This window comes from Lithobates pipiens, unplaced genomic scaffold (genome assembly GCF_037356315.1).
Source record: "Lithobates pipiens isolate NorthernLeopardFrog02 unplaced genomic scaffold, aLitPip1_a1.2 Scaffold_71, whole genome shotgun sequence".
NCBI lineage: Eukaryota > Metazoa > Chordata > Amphibia > Anura > Ranidae > Lithobates > Lithobates pipiens.
The window spans coordinates 619,048-634,783 of record NW_027507894.1 but is presented as its reverse complement, the minus strand read 5'-3'; the positions used below and the strand labels follow the sequence as shown (position 1 = coordinate 634,783).

Genomic DNA, 15,736 nt, shown 5'->3' with positions numbered 1-15,736 from the left:
TAGATAGAAGCAGTCTAGTCTAGTGATGTACCAATTTCAACATTTTACCTTCGTTTGCACAATCGTCACGTCAGCTCCTCACTCTGTTCCCAGATCATACAGACAACACACCTGTGTTGCGTTTTATATACAGTGCGCATGCGTGAAACTCCGCCCACCCCTGACGTTCTTTCTAGACTATTCCCCGCTCCTTCGCTTTCGGCGCAGTGGGGAGAGCACACGGCGGACAGAACGCAGGTGCGCAATCACAGTTCCCCTAATGAGGAGGAGGGTGAGGAAAGCCTAGAGCCTGAAACGTCCCAATCCAGGAAGAGAAGATTTAAGGCCTCAAATATCTCTTTTGGAGAGATGTTGGAGATGGTCGACATATTGAACAGGACCGACTATGATGGGAAGTATGGACCTTACCCAAACCCAAATATCAGAAAGTCCAAGATCATGACTAAAGTTGTGAAAAGTCTTCATAAGAATTTTGGGTTACGCCGATCCAAGGATCAACTGAGAAAATGCTGGTCGGACCTGAAACTGAGGGAGCACGATCAGTACAGAGGGATCAAGCGTGTTCTTCAAAAAAGTAAGTAGTTGTCATGTGTTCATATGATTATTCTTGCTTGCATATTGCTCCATGTGCTTTGATTTCATGTTGTGCATTTTAAAATGGCCACTTTCAAGTTTATGGTTTAATTCGTTCGTAAGAAACATCGTTTTGCAGGTAAGTATTCCAGCTTAACAAAGTGTCCACAATAATGTTCTCACCTTGGAGCTCGGCCAAAAAAAACAAAACAATTGTACAACACTTCCAAGCAATGTTTCATATTCCTAATTCTGCCCTCTGTGTGCTAATTATTCTTTTTTTACATTCTCATAGGGGAGAGAAGACTCAGCAAGTATGAGGACACCAGGGACCACACCCCTCCCAAAGAAGGCGAAATTCAAAAACCAGAAGCAGAGGAGCAGGAGGAGGAGGAGGAAGGAGAGATCGTTGAAGCTGGACAAATTGTCACCACAACAGGTGAGTGTCGGAGAACACAGCTTCCGGTAAGCTCATCAATGTATATCACCATATTTTTAATACATGGTGTGTTTTTTTGCTTTGTTTTGTAGGTGATGTGGAAGAAGAATCCCATTTTACCAGTGAAAGTGCCCAGATCCTGATTGGGGAGATAATGGGGTGCAATCGGGATTTAGAAAATATACAGCAAAACATCAATGATGTTAAAAATAAAATGAAAAACATCATTGATGTTTTGGGGAGAGTGTGAAACAGCCCAAACTAGCTAGAGTTTTATTTTTTGAAATTTAAACCACAACTTTTGTATTTTTAGAAAATCCAAATTTGGAAGATGCACAGAGTGTGTAAACATGCGCTATCTCCCATCATGGGCGATCAATGTATGTGTTTTGTGGAAAGTGGCTGAGATGAAGGGGTTGCAGCCCCAAAACATGTACATTGATCCCCAATGATGGGAGATAGCACATGTTGACACACTGTGTGCATCTTCCAAATTTGGATTTTCCAGGGGTGACACCCCCTGTGATGAAGGCAATATCAGCCCAGTTTGTACATACTCATGTCTGATATTGTCTTCACTTTTCAAAGTTGAACTTTGTAAGTTCCTGTGTTCTGTATGTTACGCTTTGATACATGCCTGTTTACACAAAAACACAAAGTGTAAAAAAAATTACCTGAAAGACTGTTTTTGATACACACAATTTGTTGGTTTGTTGTAAAACCCTTTTCTAAACGCACATGTGAATGTGCTTGGATTAAAAAGTTTAAATTATCAACAATGTGTGGCTTCCTTTTTCATTGCGCAAAAGATGTATTTGGAGTAATATTTTTGTTTGTGGTGAGAATGGGTGTTATTTACTAAAGGTAACTCCACTTTGCACTCCAAGTGCAGTTTCAGGTGTACTTTTGCAGGGCACTTGTAGTGCATAGTGGATGTGCCTTTAGTAAAAAACACACACAGTGATGTGTTAATTTTGACAATCATGCCATTTTCCTGCCATGGTGCTGAAAATGAGCACGCTTTTGGTCAGTAATGCACTACATACATTAGTTACCAAAAACAAGGTGTGTGTAGCAGACACACAACATAATAAGCTTATCTGAAGAAGAGATTGTCCCCTTATCTCGCTAAGAACTTGGGTTTGCACTGTTGGTGAAAAAGGCACAAGAAAAAACATAAATTTACATAGAAGACACCTAAAAGCAAGCCAAGCAGTAAATTAAGGAGTTTCAAAGAAAAATGTATTCTGAAAATGCAGCTCAGACATTGTCTGGCATATCAATGGCCCCCCTACCCACAAAGTAGTCCATGTATTGGGTTCTAACCTCATGGGCACTTTGGGGGGGCAAGCCAGGATGAGCAGGTTCAAGGCCTGTGAGGTTCTCATTTTCCAGCAAGTCTGCTTCTTGTTGGACAACTGAGATCGCATAGTTCGCAGAATGTCTTTTTAGAAAATTGTGAAGAACACAACAGGCCAGCACTATGTGATTTAGTTTGTATTCCGCCATGTGGATAGGGGTTAAAAAAAGGTGGAACCGGCTGGCCAGTATTCCAAAGGTGTTCTCCACCACTCTTCGGGCTCTGGACAGGCGGAAATTAAAAATCCTCTGGTCTGGGGTGAGGGTCCTCATCGGGAAAGGCAGCATCAGATGGTTCGCCAGGGCAAACGCCTCATCCGCGACGAAGACGAACGGGAGTCCTTCCTGATTCTCCTCTGGGGTGGCAAGCCCAGACTGCCACTCTGGAGATGCCAGTAGAACTCCATCCAGGAGAACACTCCACCAGCCGACATCCGTCCATTTTGCCCCACGTCCACATACAAAAACTCATAGGTTGCAGACACCACCGGCAACATCACAATACTATGAAACCCCTTATAATTATAATAGTACGACCCGAGTTGGGTGGTGGGACGATGCGGACGTGCTTCCCATCAATTGCTCATCCACAATTGGGAAAGTCCCAACGACTGGCAAAGTGGGAGGCCATAGTCTGCCATTCCTGTGGCGTTGAAGGACACTGTGGAGTGAAACAAGTCCAAAAATTAGAAATTTAAAAAATCAACATTGCAAGCAGATTAGACACAAACATTTTTTGGCCAAGATTAGTATAACATTTTGGGAACTGAGTATTTAAAGCCTAAAGTATAAGGTCCCCTTATCAGAGTCATCACCCCCCCCCCCCCCATCTGATGGGCCCTTGCTAAAAAATGAGGGGGGGGGGTGTTTTGGACAGGTAACCCTCTCCACTTGATTGAGAGGTGAATGCTTAAATAATGTGTGATACTTTGGGAAGCCCCTCCTTACTTACACTATTGGCAGCCCACCGGACAGGTAATAAGTGTCATAATACCAAAAAGAAAACAAAATGGAAGTACATTTTCACATTCTGCTATTACATATCAAGATAATAATAGGGGGAAAAAATAAAAATATAGCATTTGAAAGTATTGAGGCAGGCCCTTGCACTACATGCTTTGGTGAATTCATCCATAAATGTGAGCATCAAAAGGTAGATATAGTGTATATTGGGTTTGGTAAAGTGAGCAGTTAGAGGATTGCTATCAGTTGAGCTAGCAGTTGGGGGGAGGGGGGTTCCTAATGAGTTTGGCACAACCAAAAAAAAAAAAAATGTCTCTCTGCATGAATTGAAGCACACACATAACATTTGTAGGCATTTTAGGGGGTGTTTAGGGGAAAGCAATACTATGGAGCTGACAAAAGACATTGGTAAGTGACTAGACTATAGTTTTATGGGCCAAGAAGAGCATGGTGGGGATTCGGGGAAGTTAGTGAGGCAAATATGCCTGAGGACAAAGAGGCAGAGCATATGAATTAGAGCATATTGCAATGATGGTAATTAGGGAATGAGGAAAGAAATGCAAGACATTAGCAATCATGAAATACATAGAATGTGATGTTAAAGGATAAAACTTACCTTCATATAGTCCTTCTGTGGGACCTGAATGATGGCAGAACAGGTCTCTGGAATAATGATCCCCAGAGCCTGGGGGGAGATGCCTGTAGAGAACTTGAGGTCCTGAAGGCTTCTCCCTGTCGCTAAGTAGCGCAACGTGGCAATGAGCCTCTGCTCCGGAGTGATGGCTTGCCGCATGCAGGTATCCTGCCTGGTGATATAAGGGCTCAGCAAAGCCAGCAGACGGTGAAAAACGGGGTCCGTCATCCGGAGATAATTCCTGAAATCATCAGGATTATTCTCCCGGATCTCACGGAGCAAAGGCATGTGCGAGAACTGGTCACGCTGGCGCAACCAATTCTTGGTCCACAAACGCCTCCCCTCCCTGTTCATGGACCGGGCTTGTGTCAAAGTAAGGACCCCAACACGAAGCCCCTGCACAGCACAAACTCTACGACGAGTACGTAGACAAAACATGGTTTGAAAACGGTCGGCTGGTCAGAACGGACAACAGAAAGGACCGATAAACAGCAATGCCTGAAAGAACGAACTGAATAGCAGAAGCAAGCAGACAATAAGAACTGCAAATCAAAGTGTACTATACCAAGATATAGTCCACAATGAGAAACAAATACTTACTGACATGCACGCACTGATTATCAGATACGCAAAGACAAGCAGAAACTGAAGAGCAGTAGCGATCTGAATCACTAATCTGAAAAGCGCGAATCGTCTCTCACCAAACTTCTACTAACACGCTATACACACGAGATCAGCAGAAGGAGCCCAAAGGGTGCCGGACGTGGTGCTGAACTTCCCTTTTCTAGTCCCGCCGTACGTGGCTTACGTCACCGCGTTCTTGGCAACCGGAAATTCCGACAACTTGGTCCGACTGTATGTATGCAACATCACTTCCGGACCTTGTTCCGGAAATAATCCTTCGGAATAACTCAGGCGGATTTGGTCATCGGAATCTCCGATCGTGTGTACAAGGGCTTCCACATATTTGCTGTGTTTTTTTTCAACAATGGCTTTCTTCTTGCCACTCTTCCATAAAGGCCAGATTTGTGGCGTGCAAAAGACTAAGCCCCTGTACACACGGTCGGAAATTCCGACGGAAAAGATCTGATCGGACCATGTTGTCGGATAATCCGACCATGCATGGGCTACATCTGACTTTTTCCGTCGGAATGTCCGACCAACAAAGTTTGAGAGCTGGATATAAAATTTTCCGACAACATGATCCGATCGGACTTTGTCCTCCGATCGTTTGTAGAATCAAAGTGTCACGCATGCTCAGATCAAATTACGAGACCAAAGCTATTGGCTACTAGCCACAACGTAGTCCCGGCGCAACGAACGAACGTCATTATGTTCCGAATTATTGGATTTTCTGGCAACTTTGTCCGACCGTGTGTATGCAACACCAGTTTCGGACAAAATCCGTCGGAAAAAATCAGACGGATTTTGTTGTCCCAATGTTCGACAGTGTGTTCAAGGGCTAATAGTTGTCCTGTGGACAGATTCTACCATCTGAGCAGTGGATTTCTGAAGCTCCTCCAGTGTTACCATGGACCTCGTGGCTACTTCTCTGATTAATGCTCTCCTTGCCAGGCCTGTCAGTTTAGGTGGATGGCCATATCTTGGTAGGCTTGCAGTTGTACCATACTCTTTCAATTTTCGGATGGTGGATTGAACAGTGCTCCGTTAGATGTTCAAAGCTTGGCATTTTTTTATAACCTAACCCTGCTTTAAACTTCTCCACACCTTTATTCCTGACCTGTCTGGTGTGTACCTTGGCCTTCATGATGCTATTTGTTGACTAATGTTCTCTAACAAACCTCCAAGGGCTTCACAGAACAGCTGTATTTATACTTAGATTAAATTACACACAGGTGGACTCTATTTATTAATTAGTTGACTTCTGAAGGCAATCGATTTCACTAGATTTTAGTTAGGGGTATCAGAGTAAAGGGGGCTGAATACAAATGCAGGCCACACTTTTCAGATATTTATTTGTTAAAAATTTGGTAAACCATTTATCCTTTTCCTTCCACTTCACAATCATCTGCCACATTGTGTTGGTCTATCACATAAAATCCCAATAAAATAAATTTAAGTTTTTGGTTGTAACATGACATAATTTGGAAAACTGCAAGGGGTATGAATACATTTTCAAGGCACTGTATTTCTGTACATGTTTATTATATCCCCCCTTAATCTCCTCTTCTCAAGAAAGAATACATGCAGGTCCTTTATAAAACTTCTCATAGCTGAGCTCCTCTATGCCTCTTATCAATTTGGTTGCCCTTCTCCGCAGTTTTCTTTAGACTTTACTTTACCCATTAGTCATGTGCGGTGAACTGTGTCAAATGCTTTTGCAAAATCCAAGTATACTATGTCTACAGCCACCCCTCTGTCCAAGGTTTTACTTCATGAAAATAAATCAGGTTTGTTTGACAACTTCCGTCTTTCATGAATCCATGCTGTCTCCTGCTTAAAATATTTTTCTTGATCATACATCACGGGACACAGGAGCTTCATTACATAGTGGGTTATATAGGCACCTCTGGTGATTGGACACTGGCTGACCCTAATTAAGGAGAATTCCTCCCCTATATAACCCCTCCCATCTAGGAGGCACCTCAGTTTTTTCGCCAGTGTCTATGGTGATGGTCACGTAAAAACTTTAGCTCTATGCAGGTCCCTGCGAGGGCCAAAGGGCTACAACAAACCGGATCCATACCTTGGGCCGATATTTGACTCCCAAGATGGTATGGTACCCGGGCCTCGTCAGCCGAAGAAGAGAGGTTTTGCCTGTAAGTCCTCTCCATTGGAAGACTGGGCTCTGGGAAAACCAGACTTGGTGTACTGTTTATACAGAGCGCACGAAAGTTTCTGGCAGAGCTTTCTACATGGCCCAGGTGGGAGGTTCTTCCGAGAAGGAACCCCAGATAAACCTGAAGGTTGGCTAACAATACCCGCCGTGATGGGTGAAGGCTGGAATTTGTCTGGTTCAGCAATTCCTGCGGCGAGGACAGGTAAGGGAAGTTATCCTGTATATTTAATTATATGAATGGATTTCTTCATTGTGAGTAGTTGTATGTCTTACCTGGTTTCCACCACTAGAGGGAGTAAGAGCAGCCTGATGCATACTTACATGCCTTTCAATACACACGCTCAGTGAAGCCTGGTTCTCCAGCTGACTCACGTCTCCATTGCAGTCCCTGCCACAAACGAAGGTAAACAGGGGTCCCACGCAGTTCAGGGGTCCCACGCAGCTCAGTTTTTGGGTTCTCCTTCCCCCCCTGGTTTCCGCGGTCCTCGTGCACGCGCACGGGCGCGCTCCCGGCCTAATGGAGGAGGGGGGTGTGGTTGCGAGCCGTGCACGTCAGTGTGCATGGCGCTGTACTGCGCAGGCGCCAGGCGGCAGTTTTAAAAGCCCAGAGCGTCAGGGGGCTGTAATTGGAGACACAGGAGCTGTGGGCAGTAAGCATCCGTGGGGATTGGATCCAGGCAAACCTTAGACACCTACTCAGCATCAGGTTGTGCAATTTAAGCATATATATTATTGTGAGACTTTAAGCACAACAGTGATTGCACTTGTACTAGTACCTCTGCTTTGTAGCCTAGTACTATGTCTCCTCGTAAGAGGGTCTCAGGGGGAGGTAGCAAAGGCACTGGTAAATCACCGCCTAGGTCCAGGGGTTCCAAAAGTGCCTGTAAGTTACCACCCCCCCCCCGCAAGACTGGAGCCAGCCTCTCAAGACGAGTCAGTGCCCCTGTCGGGTTTTGCAGCCTCTCCTAATTTCGCAGCCCCATTTTATGTCACTGAGGACTCCCTTAGGGCTACATTGGAGGGTTTTGAAGGGAGAATCATGAATTTTATTTCTGCTTCCCTAAAAGATAGCAGGAAAAGGGGTAGATCCCCTCCCTCTGCTGAAATCCCTCTCTCAGATGAATCTTCTGAAAATGAGGAGGGATCCCTATCTTTGGATAGGGATCATGCGCAGTCGGATGAGTCAGAGGAAGAGGAGATAGTCCCCTCCTCCCAGGCGCTCAGAAAACAGGTGCAGTATTATGCTGAATTGGTGCGTACCACATTCAGAATGCCTGCTGCTGAAGTCGCTACATCCTCTGTTTCTTCCCTGGGAGTCAGGAAAGCCCCACAGACTGCCTATTCCTTCCCAATTCATCCCTTAATGGATAAATTGATGTATGAGGATTGGGGACATCCCGATAAACTGTTTGCTCCTCCTAAAAGGTTTTCTATGCATTATCCTGTAGAGGAAAGTTTCACCAAGAAGTGGGGGGTCCCATCTGTCGATGCGGCTGTTTCTTGTGTGAATAAGAACCTAACTTGTCCATTGGATAATGCGCAGGTATTCAAGGATCCAGCTGATAAAAAGCTGGAAACCTTATTAAAAGCCTCCTTTTCCATGGCTGGCACTGTGGTGCAACCTACAGTCGCAGCCGTGGGGTTGTGTCAGTTCCTCAAGGAAGAGGTTAAACAGATGCTTGGGCTCCTTCCCAGTGAGGAAGTAGAAAATTATACAGAATTGCCTCACATTCTGTGTTTCATAATTGATGCGATTTTGGATTCCGTCCAACAAGCATCACGTTAGTCTCTCATGTTGGTTCACATGCGAAGGGCCCTATGGCTAAAGAATTGGGCAGCTGAGCTGTCATGCAAGAAGCATTTGGCTGGGTTCCCGTTTAAAGGGGAGCATTTGTTTGGAGAAGAATTAGATAAGTTCGTCCAAAATATTTCAGGGGGTAAATCTACTCTCCTTCCAGTCAAAAAGAGCAAGCGTCCTTCATTCAGGCGTGCTCTCTCTCCCGAAGCATCAAGCTCTAAACAGTGGCGACGGCCTTCTCAGTCCTCCTCTACTAGAAAGGCTCAAGGCCGAGCCCAGGGACAGAAAAAGACTTGGGGGCGAAAGCCTGCCAAGCAGAGCCCAAAAACTTCCTTGTGAAGGGGCGCCCCCGCTCGGCAGAGTGGGGGGAAGGCTCCTGCAGTTTGCAGGCGCCTGGCGGGAAGAGATCCAGGACAAGTGGGTGATCTCTTCAGTATCTCTGGGCTACAAGCTAGAGTTTCAGGAGATTCCACCTTCTCGTTTCCTAAGGTCAAGGATCCCCAGGGATCCAGTAAAGCAAAAACCGCTATTTCTGGCCTTAGATCAGTTACTATCCCAGGGTGTGATAGTAGAAGTGAACCCGAAAGATCAGGGTTCAGGATTTTACTCAAATCTCTTCACCGTTCCAAAGCCAAATGGAAGTGTCAGACCTATCCTGGATCTGAAGGATCTGAACCGGTTTTTAAACATCCGGTCCTTCCGAATGCAGTCAATCCGCACTGTAGTCTCCTCCCTGCAAGGGGGAGAATTCATGGCATCAATAGATATCAAGGATGCATATCTCCATGTGCCAATTTTTCCCGCACACCAAAAATTTCTAAGGTTCGCGGTAGAGCGGCGCCATTTTCAATTTGTGGCCTTGCCGTTCGGGCTTGCTACAGCCCCTCGAGTCTTCACAAAGATTCTGGACCCTCTCTTGGCAAACTTAAGAGCTCAGGGCATAGCCGTCATGGCTTATCTAGACGACTTGCGTCTCATGGAGAAAACTGCAGCGTTCCAAAGTCGCAGCGTCACCAAAACGCTAGAACATCTAGAACGCCTAGGTTGGATCATAAACCTAGAAAAGTCGTCTCTACAACCGACTACCAGGTTGGAATACCTAGGTATGATCATCGACACCGCTCAGAGCAGGGTGTTTCTCCCAAGGCTAAAAGCCTTGGCCATTGGGGATCTGGTGCGCCTGATTCTGGGCAGAAGATCTTCCTCCATTCGGTTGTGCATGAGACTGTTAGGGAAGATGGTCGCCTCCTTCGAGGCCGTCCCATTCGCCCAGTTCCACTCAAGCCCTCTGCAAGGATGCATCCTTGCGGCTTGGAACAGGAAGCCCCAATCTCTGGATCTTCCTATGCGTCTATCCCCAGGGACACGCAAGAGTCTTGTCTGGTGGTTACAAACCAAGAATTTGCTGAAGGGCAAAACTTTTCTTCCTCTCTCATGGAAGATTATCACAACAGATGCCAGGCTGACAGGCTGGGGAGCTGTATTGGAGGAAACATGCTCGCAGGGGAAATGGTCTGCGACCGAGAATCTACTGCCCATAAACATCTTGGAGATCCGGGCAGTTTACATGGCTCTCATAAAGTGGTCTTACAGACTGCGAGGTTTCCTGGTTCGGGTTCAGTCCGACAATGCCACCGCAGTGGCTTATATCAATCACCAGGGCGGTACCAGAAGTCTGGTGGCCCAAAAAGAGGTGAATCGCATACTTGTCTGGGCAGAAAAGCATGTTCCGTGTCTTTCTGCAGTCTTCATCCCAGGAGTGGAGAATTGGCAGGCGGATTTTCTCTGCACCCCGACGTGTTTCAGAACATATGTCACAAATGGGGTACTCCAGACGTAGATCTGTTTGCATCCAGGTTCAACAGGAAACTGGACAAGTTTGTATCAAGGACAAGAGATGCACTTGCTCAGGGGTCAGATGCTCTGACAGTTCCCTGGGATCAGTACAATCTGATCTATGCCTTCCCCCCGAGCCCGCTTCTGTCGCAGATCCTGGGAAGAGTCAAGAGGGAGACAAAGTCGGTCCTTTTGGTGGCCTCGGCTTGGCCCAGGCGACCATGGTATGCAGAAATCATGAGGTTGGCAGTAGGCAGGCCATGGACCCTCCCTCTCCGGCCAGATCTGCTCTCACAGGGTCCAATCTACCATCCTGCTTTACGCAGTCTGAATTTGACGGTTTGGCTGCTGAGACCCACATTCTGAGAGACCGTGGCCTTTCGGGGCCAGTCCTTTCTACTCTGGTCAATGCCAGAAAGCCGGCCTCCAGGCTTATTTATTACAAAATCTGGAGGACATATGTTTCCTGGTGTGAACTCAGGAAATGGCATCCTAGAAAATATATCATTAACAGAATCTTGGCCTTTCTCCAGTCAGGCCTAGAGATGAATTTGGCCATAAGCACTATCAAAGTGCAGATTTCGGCCCTGTCAGTATTTTTTCAAAAGCCGCTTGCATCACATTCCCTAGTACGGGCTTTTATCCAGGGGGCTATGCGGACAAAACCGCCAGTTAAACCTCCGGTATGCCCATGGGATCTGAATTTGGTTCTCTCGGCCTTACAGGGGCAACCATTTGAACCTTTGCATCTGGCTTCTTTAGTTCTCCTGACTAAAAAGCTGGTCTTCTTAGTAGCCATATCTACGGCTAGAAGAGTATCAGAGTTGGCAGCTCTTTCCAGTAAGGAGCCATATTTAATTATCCATAAGGACCGGGTGGTCATGCGTCCCAACAGGTCCTTTCTACCTAAGGTGGTTTCGGGTTTCCATTTGAATCAGGATGTAATCCTACCATCCTTTTTTCCGGACCCTCAGTCCACAGAAGAAGAATCTTTACACACTTTGGATGTGGTTAGAGCAATCAGTATGTATCTTCAAGCAACGTCTCAGATAAGGAAAACTGATTGTTTGTTTATTCTGCCGGAAGGCCCTAGAAAGGGCCAGGCGGCGTCAAAATCCACTCTCTCAAGGTGGATCAGGCAAGTTATTTCTCAGGCCTATGGTTTAAAGGGGAAGATTCCTCCTTTTTCGGGTGAAGGCGCACTCTACTAGGGCTGTTAGTGCTTCTTGGGCAGTGCATCACCAGGCCTCCCTGGCTCAGATCTGTAAGGCTGCGACTTGGTCATCAGTCCACACATTCACCAGATTCTATCAGGTGGATATCAGAGGGCAAGAGGATATCGCCTTCGGGCGCAGTGTAGTGCAGGCTGCAGTTTAGGTCCTCCGGTCCCTGGCGGTCTATATTTATGATCTGTGTCTCCCTCCCCTCAATCTGAGCATTGCTATGGGACATCCCACTATGTAATGAAGCTCCTGTGTCCCGTGATGTATGATCAAGAAAATGGGATTTTTATATACAGCTTACCTGTAAAATCCTTTTCTTGAGAGTACATCACGGGACACAGGGCTCCCGCCCCTCTTGGGTTTTACGTGGTTTCTTATTGCTTTGCTACAAAACTGAGGTGCCTCCCAGATGGGAGGGGTTATATAGGGGAGGAATTCTCCTTAATTGGGGTCAACCAGTGTCCAATCACCAGAGGTGCCTATATAACCCACTATGTAATGAAGCTCCTGTGTCCCGTGATGTACTCTCAAGAAAAGGATTTTATAGGTAAGCTGTATATAAAAATCCAATTTTTCCAAACTCATCTATGTGGTCTTTTATTAAACTCTCCAGTATCATCCCGACTATAGAAGCTAAACTAACAGGTCTAAAGACTTTGATCCCTTTTTAAATATAGGCACCGCATTGGCCCTATGCCAATTCAGTAGTACTATTCCAGCCATTACCAAGTCTGTAATATTTAGAAACAATGGCTTTGAAATAGCTTTAAAAAGAAGAAAAAAAAAATCAGAATTTTACCTTCATTATTCCATTCCAATTATCTCCAGTAGATACCTGGAAGAGAGTCAAGAATGCCATCCCAAAGTTCTCAAAGGTAGCATGGCGGCTCATTCCTTCACATGGATGATTATCATCACAAACTGAAGAGTGAAAGCAAGACATTAGCATCTCTTCAGAATAAAGTCTCATGCACACAGGTGTAAAAAACAAAACAAAAACAAAAAAAAACACATTTCAAAGCATCTTTTTGTTTACAGATCTGAATGCAGGTGCATTGTTTTTAATGGGGACATGCACACAGTTACATAAACATGTACTGCAGTCAGTCCTGTAACCTAAATCACAAAATCTGTTTCTGAAGACATGTTTTATCCACTTACGAGTGTCAACGCATGTAGACACATATACCAGATGCAAAAAGTGCATTCTGGTATTAAAAACAGCAAGAGGATATAAAATTACAATTTTATATGTAAGAAGGCTGTCCGAAGCCCAGCCTGTATTCGTAGGAGGAGTCTGAGGGGTATATATCCATCCTCCTCTGTCTGATCCTGTGTTGGCTCGCATTCAGGGTTACAGTCGACGCACGTAATTTCTGGCTTCACAGGGTAGCCACGTCACTTCTGGTTTCTTTGCAGAGCGACGGTCAGCTGCAGGAGTATTGTGGTGGCTCCTCTCCCAGGCCCACCCTGGGCATCATCGGGGGGATGCCCACCCATTTCTCCTGATGCTTGCGCCGGCACCATCATGGGGGGCCACCCACGTCTCCTGGTTGTCACACGGGGCATCAATGGGGGGCGTATTGGTTGATAATTAGTCCTGGTCTGAGATGGCATGGGGAAGTTCCCACTCTAATGATAATTCATTGCTCTGAATCATAGTGCTCAAGAGACTGTGTATTATTACCATACGGCTGAGGTTTGGTGGGAGAAGTGTTTTCATAGGAACGTAAACAGTGCAAAAGTGTAGCGCTAACAAAAAAAGAACTGTGTACATAAATCAGTGACAGAATATGTCACACCCACGTATGAACTCACCTGGTTCTCATAGGTACACGTCATAAGAATCTGGGGACACAGCGAATGAGCAGGCTCTGGAGGCAGACAACCTTGTGTCCATGGCTACTCATTCCTTGGTTCTCTCTCTATGAGCGATCACACTTTGGGAGCTGTCAGCATCCCATTACTTTCAAAGGGGCTTGCACCCCCAGATAATCACCAGGAACCTTCCCATCAATTTCCAATGGCCCCATTTGAAAGTGTAAGGATGAGGCCCAGTGTGATAAAAGCAGACTCTTCTGGTGATTAACCCACTGTGGTCCAGTATGACCCATGAAGATATCTCAGGCGGTATTGTAAGTTATTATGTGCTGCATAATTTTCTGTTGAGTCACTGACTTTTTTCTGGTTTAAGCTGGGTTTAGGCTGGTGCGACAAATGCTCCGACATTGGGAGCTCATGTCACATGACGTGTGAAAATCAATGTTTCCCTATGGGAGCTGTCTTAACTGATCTGACACAAGTCGGTTTGACTTTGAAAATGCTCCTTGTACTATTTTGGTTCGACTTTGATCCTACTTCAGCCCACTGAATATCATTGAAGTCGGATCAAACTCGCATCACCGTCTTGCCTGATCTGACTTTGGCATGCGACTTGTGCTCTGATGAGCTTGAGGGGGAACTCCACGACAAATTTCATATTAAAAAAAACGGCATGGATTCCCCCTTCAAGATCATACCAGGCCCTTTGGTCTGATATTGATTTTAAGGGGAACCCCCTACGCTGAAAAAAACATGTTGGGGTCCCCCCAAAATCCATACCAGAAAATAAAAATTTAAGGTCTGGGATGACCTCCCACACACCTCCATCCCTAAAATACACACATTTGTGCTTTGATGGTCTGACGTAGTGGTTATTGGATTGGGAGTACAACATTCAGGCTGGGGCTTACCCAACATATGTAGGTAATACATCATTACTTCTTTCACACTCGGGGTGTAGTTGGTATTATTCCACTATACACAATAGAGATCATCAATCAATTTTGTTGTCACTATTTACCCATCATATTCTATATATATTTTTATTTGGTTACTTTATTTATCCCAGCCTCCCTGCCCATACCATGTGTCGTTATGTTTTGTTATACATAACTACATGTATACTTTACATAAGTCAATTACACATATACATATATATATATATATATATATGTATATGTATATCTAAAGATGGATCATAATAGGTTTTACTAATTCATAGACCATTTTATCATTCCCAATCACTATAATCCATGTTTTGGGTTTTCTTTTTGTTTCCATTTTGTTTGTGAGATTGGTGCATCTCTATAGGTACACATTATACACATATATATATGTATGTATATATATATATATATATATATATATATATATATATATATATATATATATATATTTTAGATATATCTATGGGTACATCTGAGACCGTTCACCAAATGCCTCATGCAATCCGTGCTGTTCACCCCGATTTGTTCCATGCTGCAGCTCTGGTACTCTGCGTCCCCTCAGCCCCCGAGCTGGATATGCTTATTGCCGACATCCTGACACCACCGGTGACCCAACCCAACGGTTTGGGTATGTATGAGGTCTCTTTTGTCTTGACCTCTCTTGCCCATCATTTTTTGCCCCCATTCTCTTATTTATTAACATACACCCACTTTTTCTCTATTATTTTTCAGATATATAAACTAGGCATCTGCCCCTGAAGAGCAAACACAGATTCGTGAAACGCGTAGGTTTTTTATATGCTCATATTGCTGGGTATATCATTGTTTTTACTCATGTATGTCCAATTTTTCCACTCTGTATGATGTATACATATCCACCGGTTTAGCAATTTACAACAAATATTGTTATTACTTAATAGATGAACATCAACTGTAATGAATTGACATTTGTTTTTACCTATGCTATTGAATTGGCCACTATGCCGGGTAACGCACAATTATTGCTGTTCCCACTTGGTTATACAGCATCTTGTTATTAATAAATTTATTTTATTACAATTTTCTGTGAACGTGTTTAAAGTCCTGGGGCTATTGTTTTTTCCAAAATCCATACCAGACCCTTATCCGAGCACGCAGCCCAGCCGGTCAGTAAAGGGGGTGGGGACAGGCGAGTGCCCCCCTCCCTCTTGAACCGTACCAGGCCGCATGCCCTCAACATGGGGGGTGGGTGCTTTGGGGCAGGGGGGCGCACTGAACCCTCCCAACAAACGACAACAGAACCACCAAAACTAGCCGAAGCTGAACAGCTGTGAGTCAACTGTACATGCCGCCTGCGCAATGAC

The 15,736-nt window shown here is 45.0% G+C and overlaps 1 protein-coding gene across 1 annotated transcript in view; it reads right to left on the bottom strand.

Moving 5' to 3' along the window:
- LOC143959353 (voltage-dependent T-type calcium channel subunit alpha-1I-like) overlaps positions 1–15,736 on the bottom strand; it is a gene marked incomplete at its 5' end in the record, with an annotated part of 1,248,755 nt that overhangs the window by 700,759 nt on the left and 532,260 nt on the right. Inside the window, one exon of the mRNA XM_077468015.1 lies at positions 12,425–12,546. Within this exon, the coding sequence (XP_077324141.1) occupies positions 12,425–12,546 (122 nt within the window). The remainder of the gene's footprint in view (positions 1–12,424; positions 12,547–15,736) is intronic.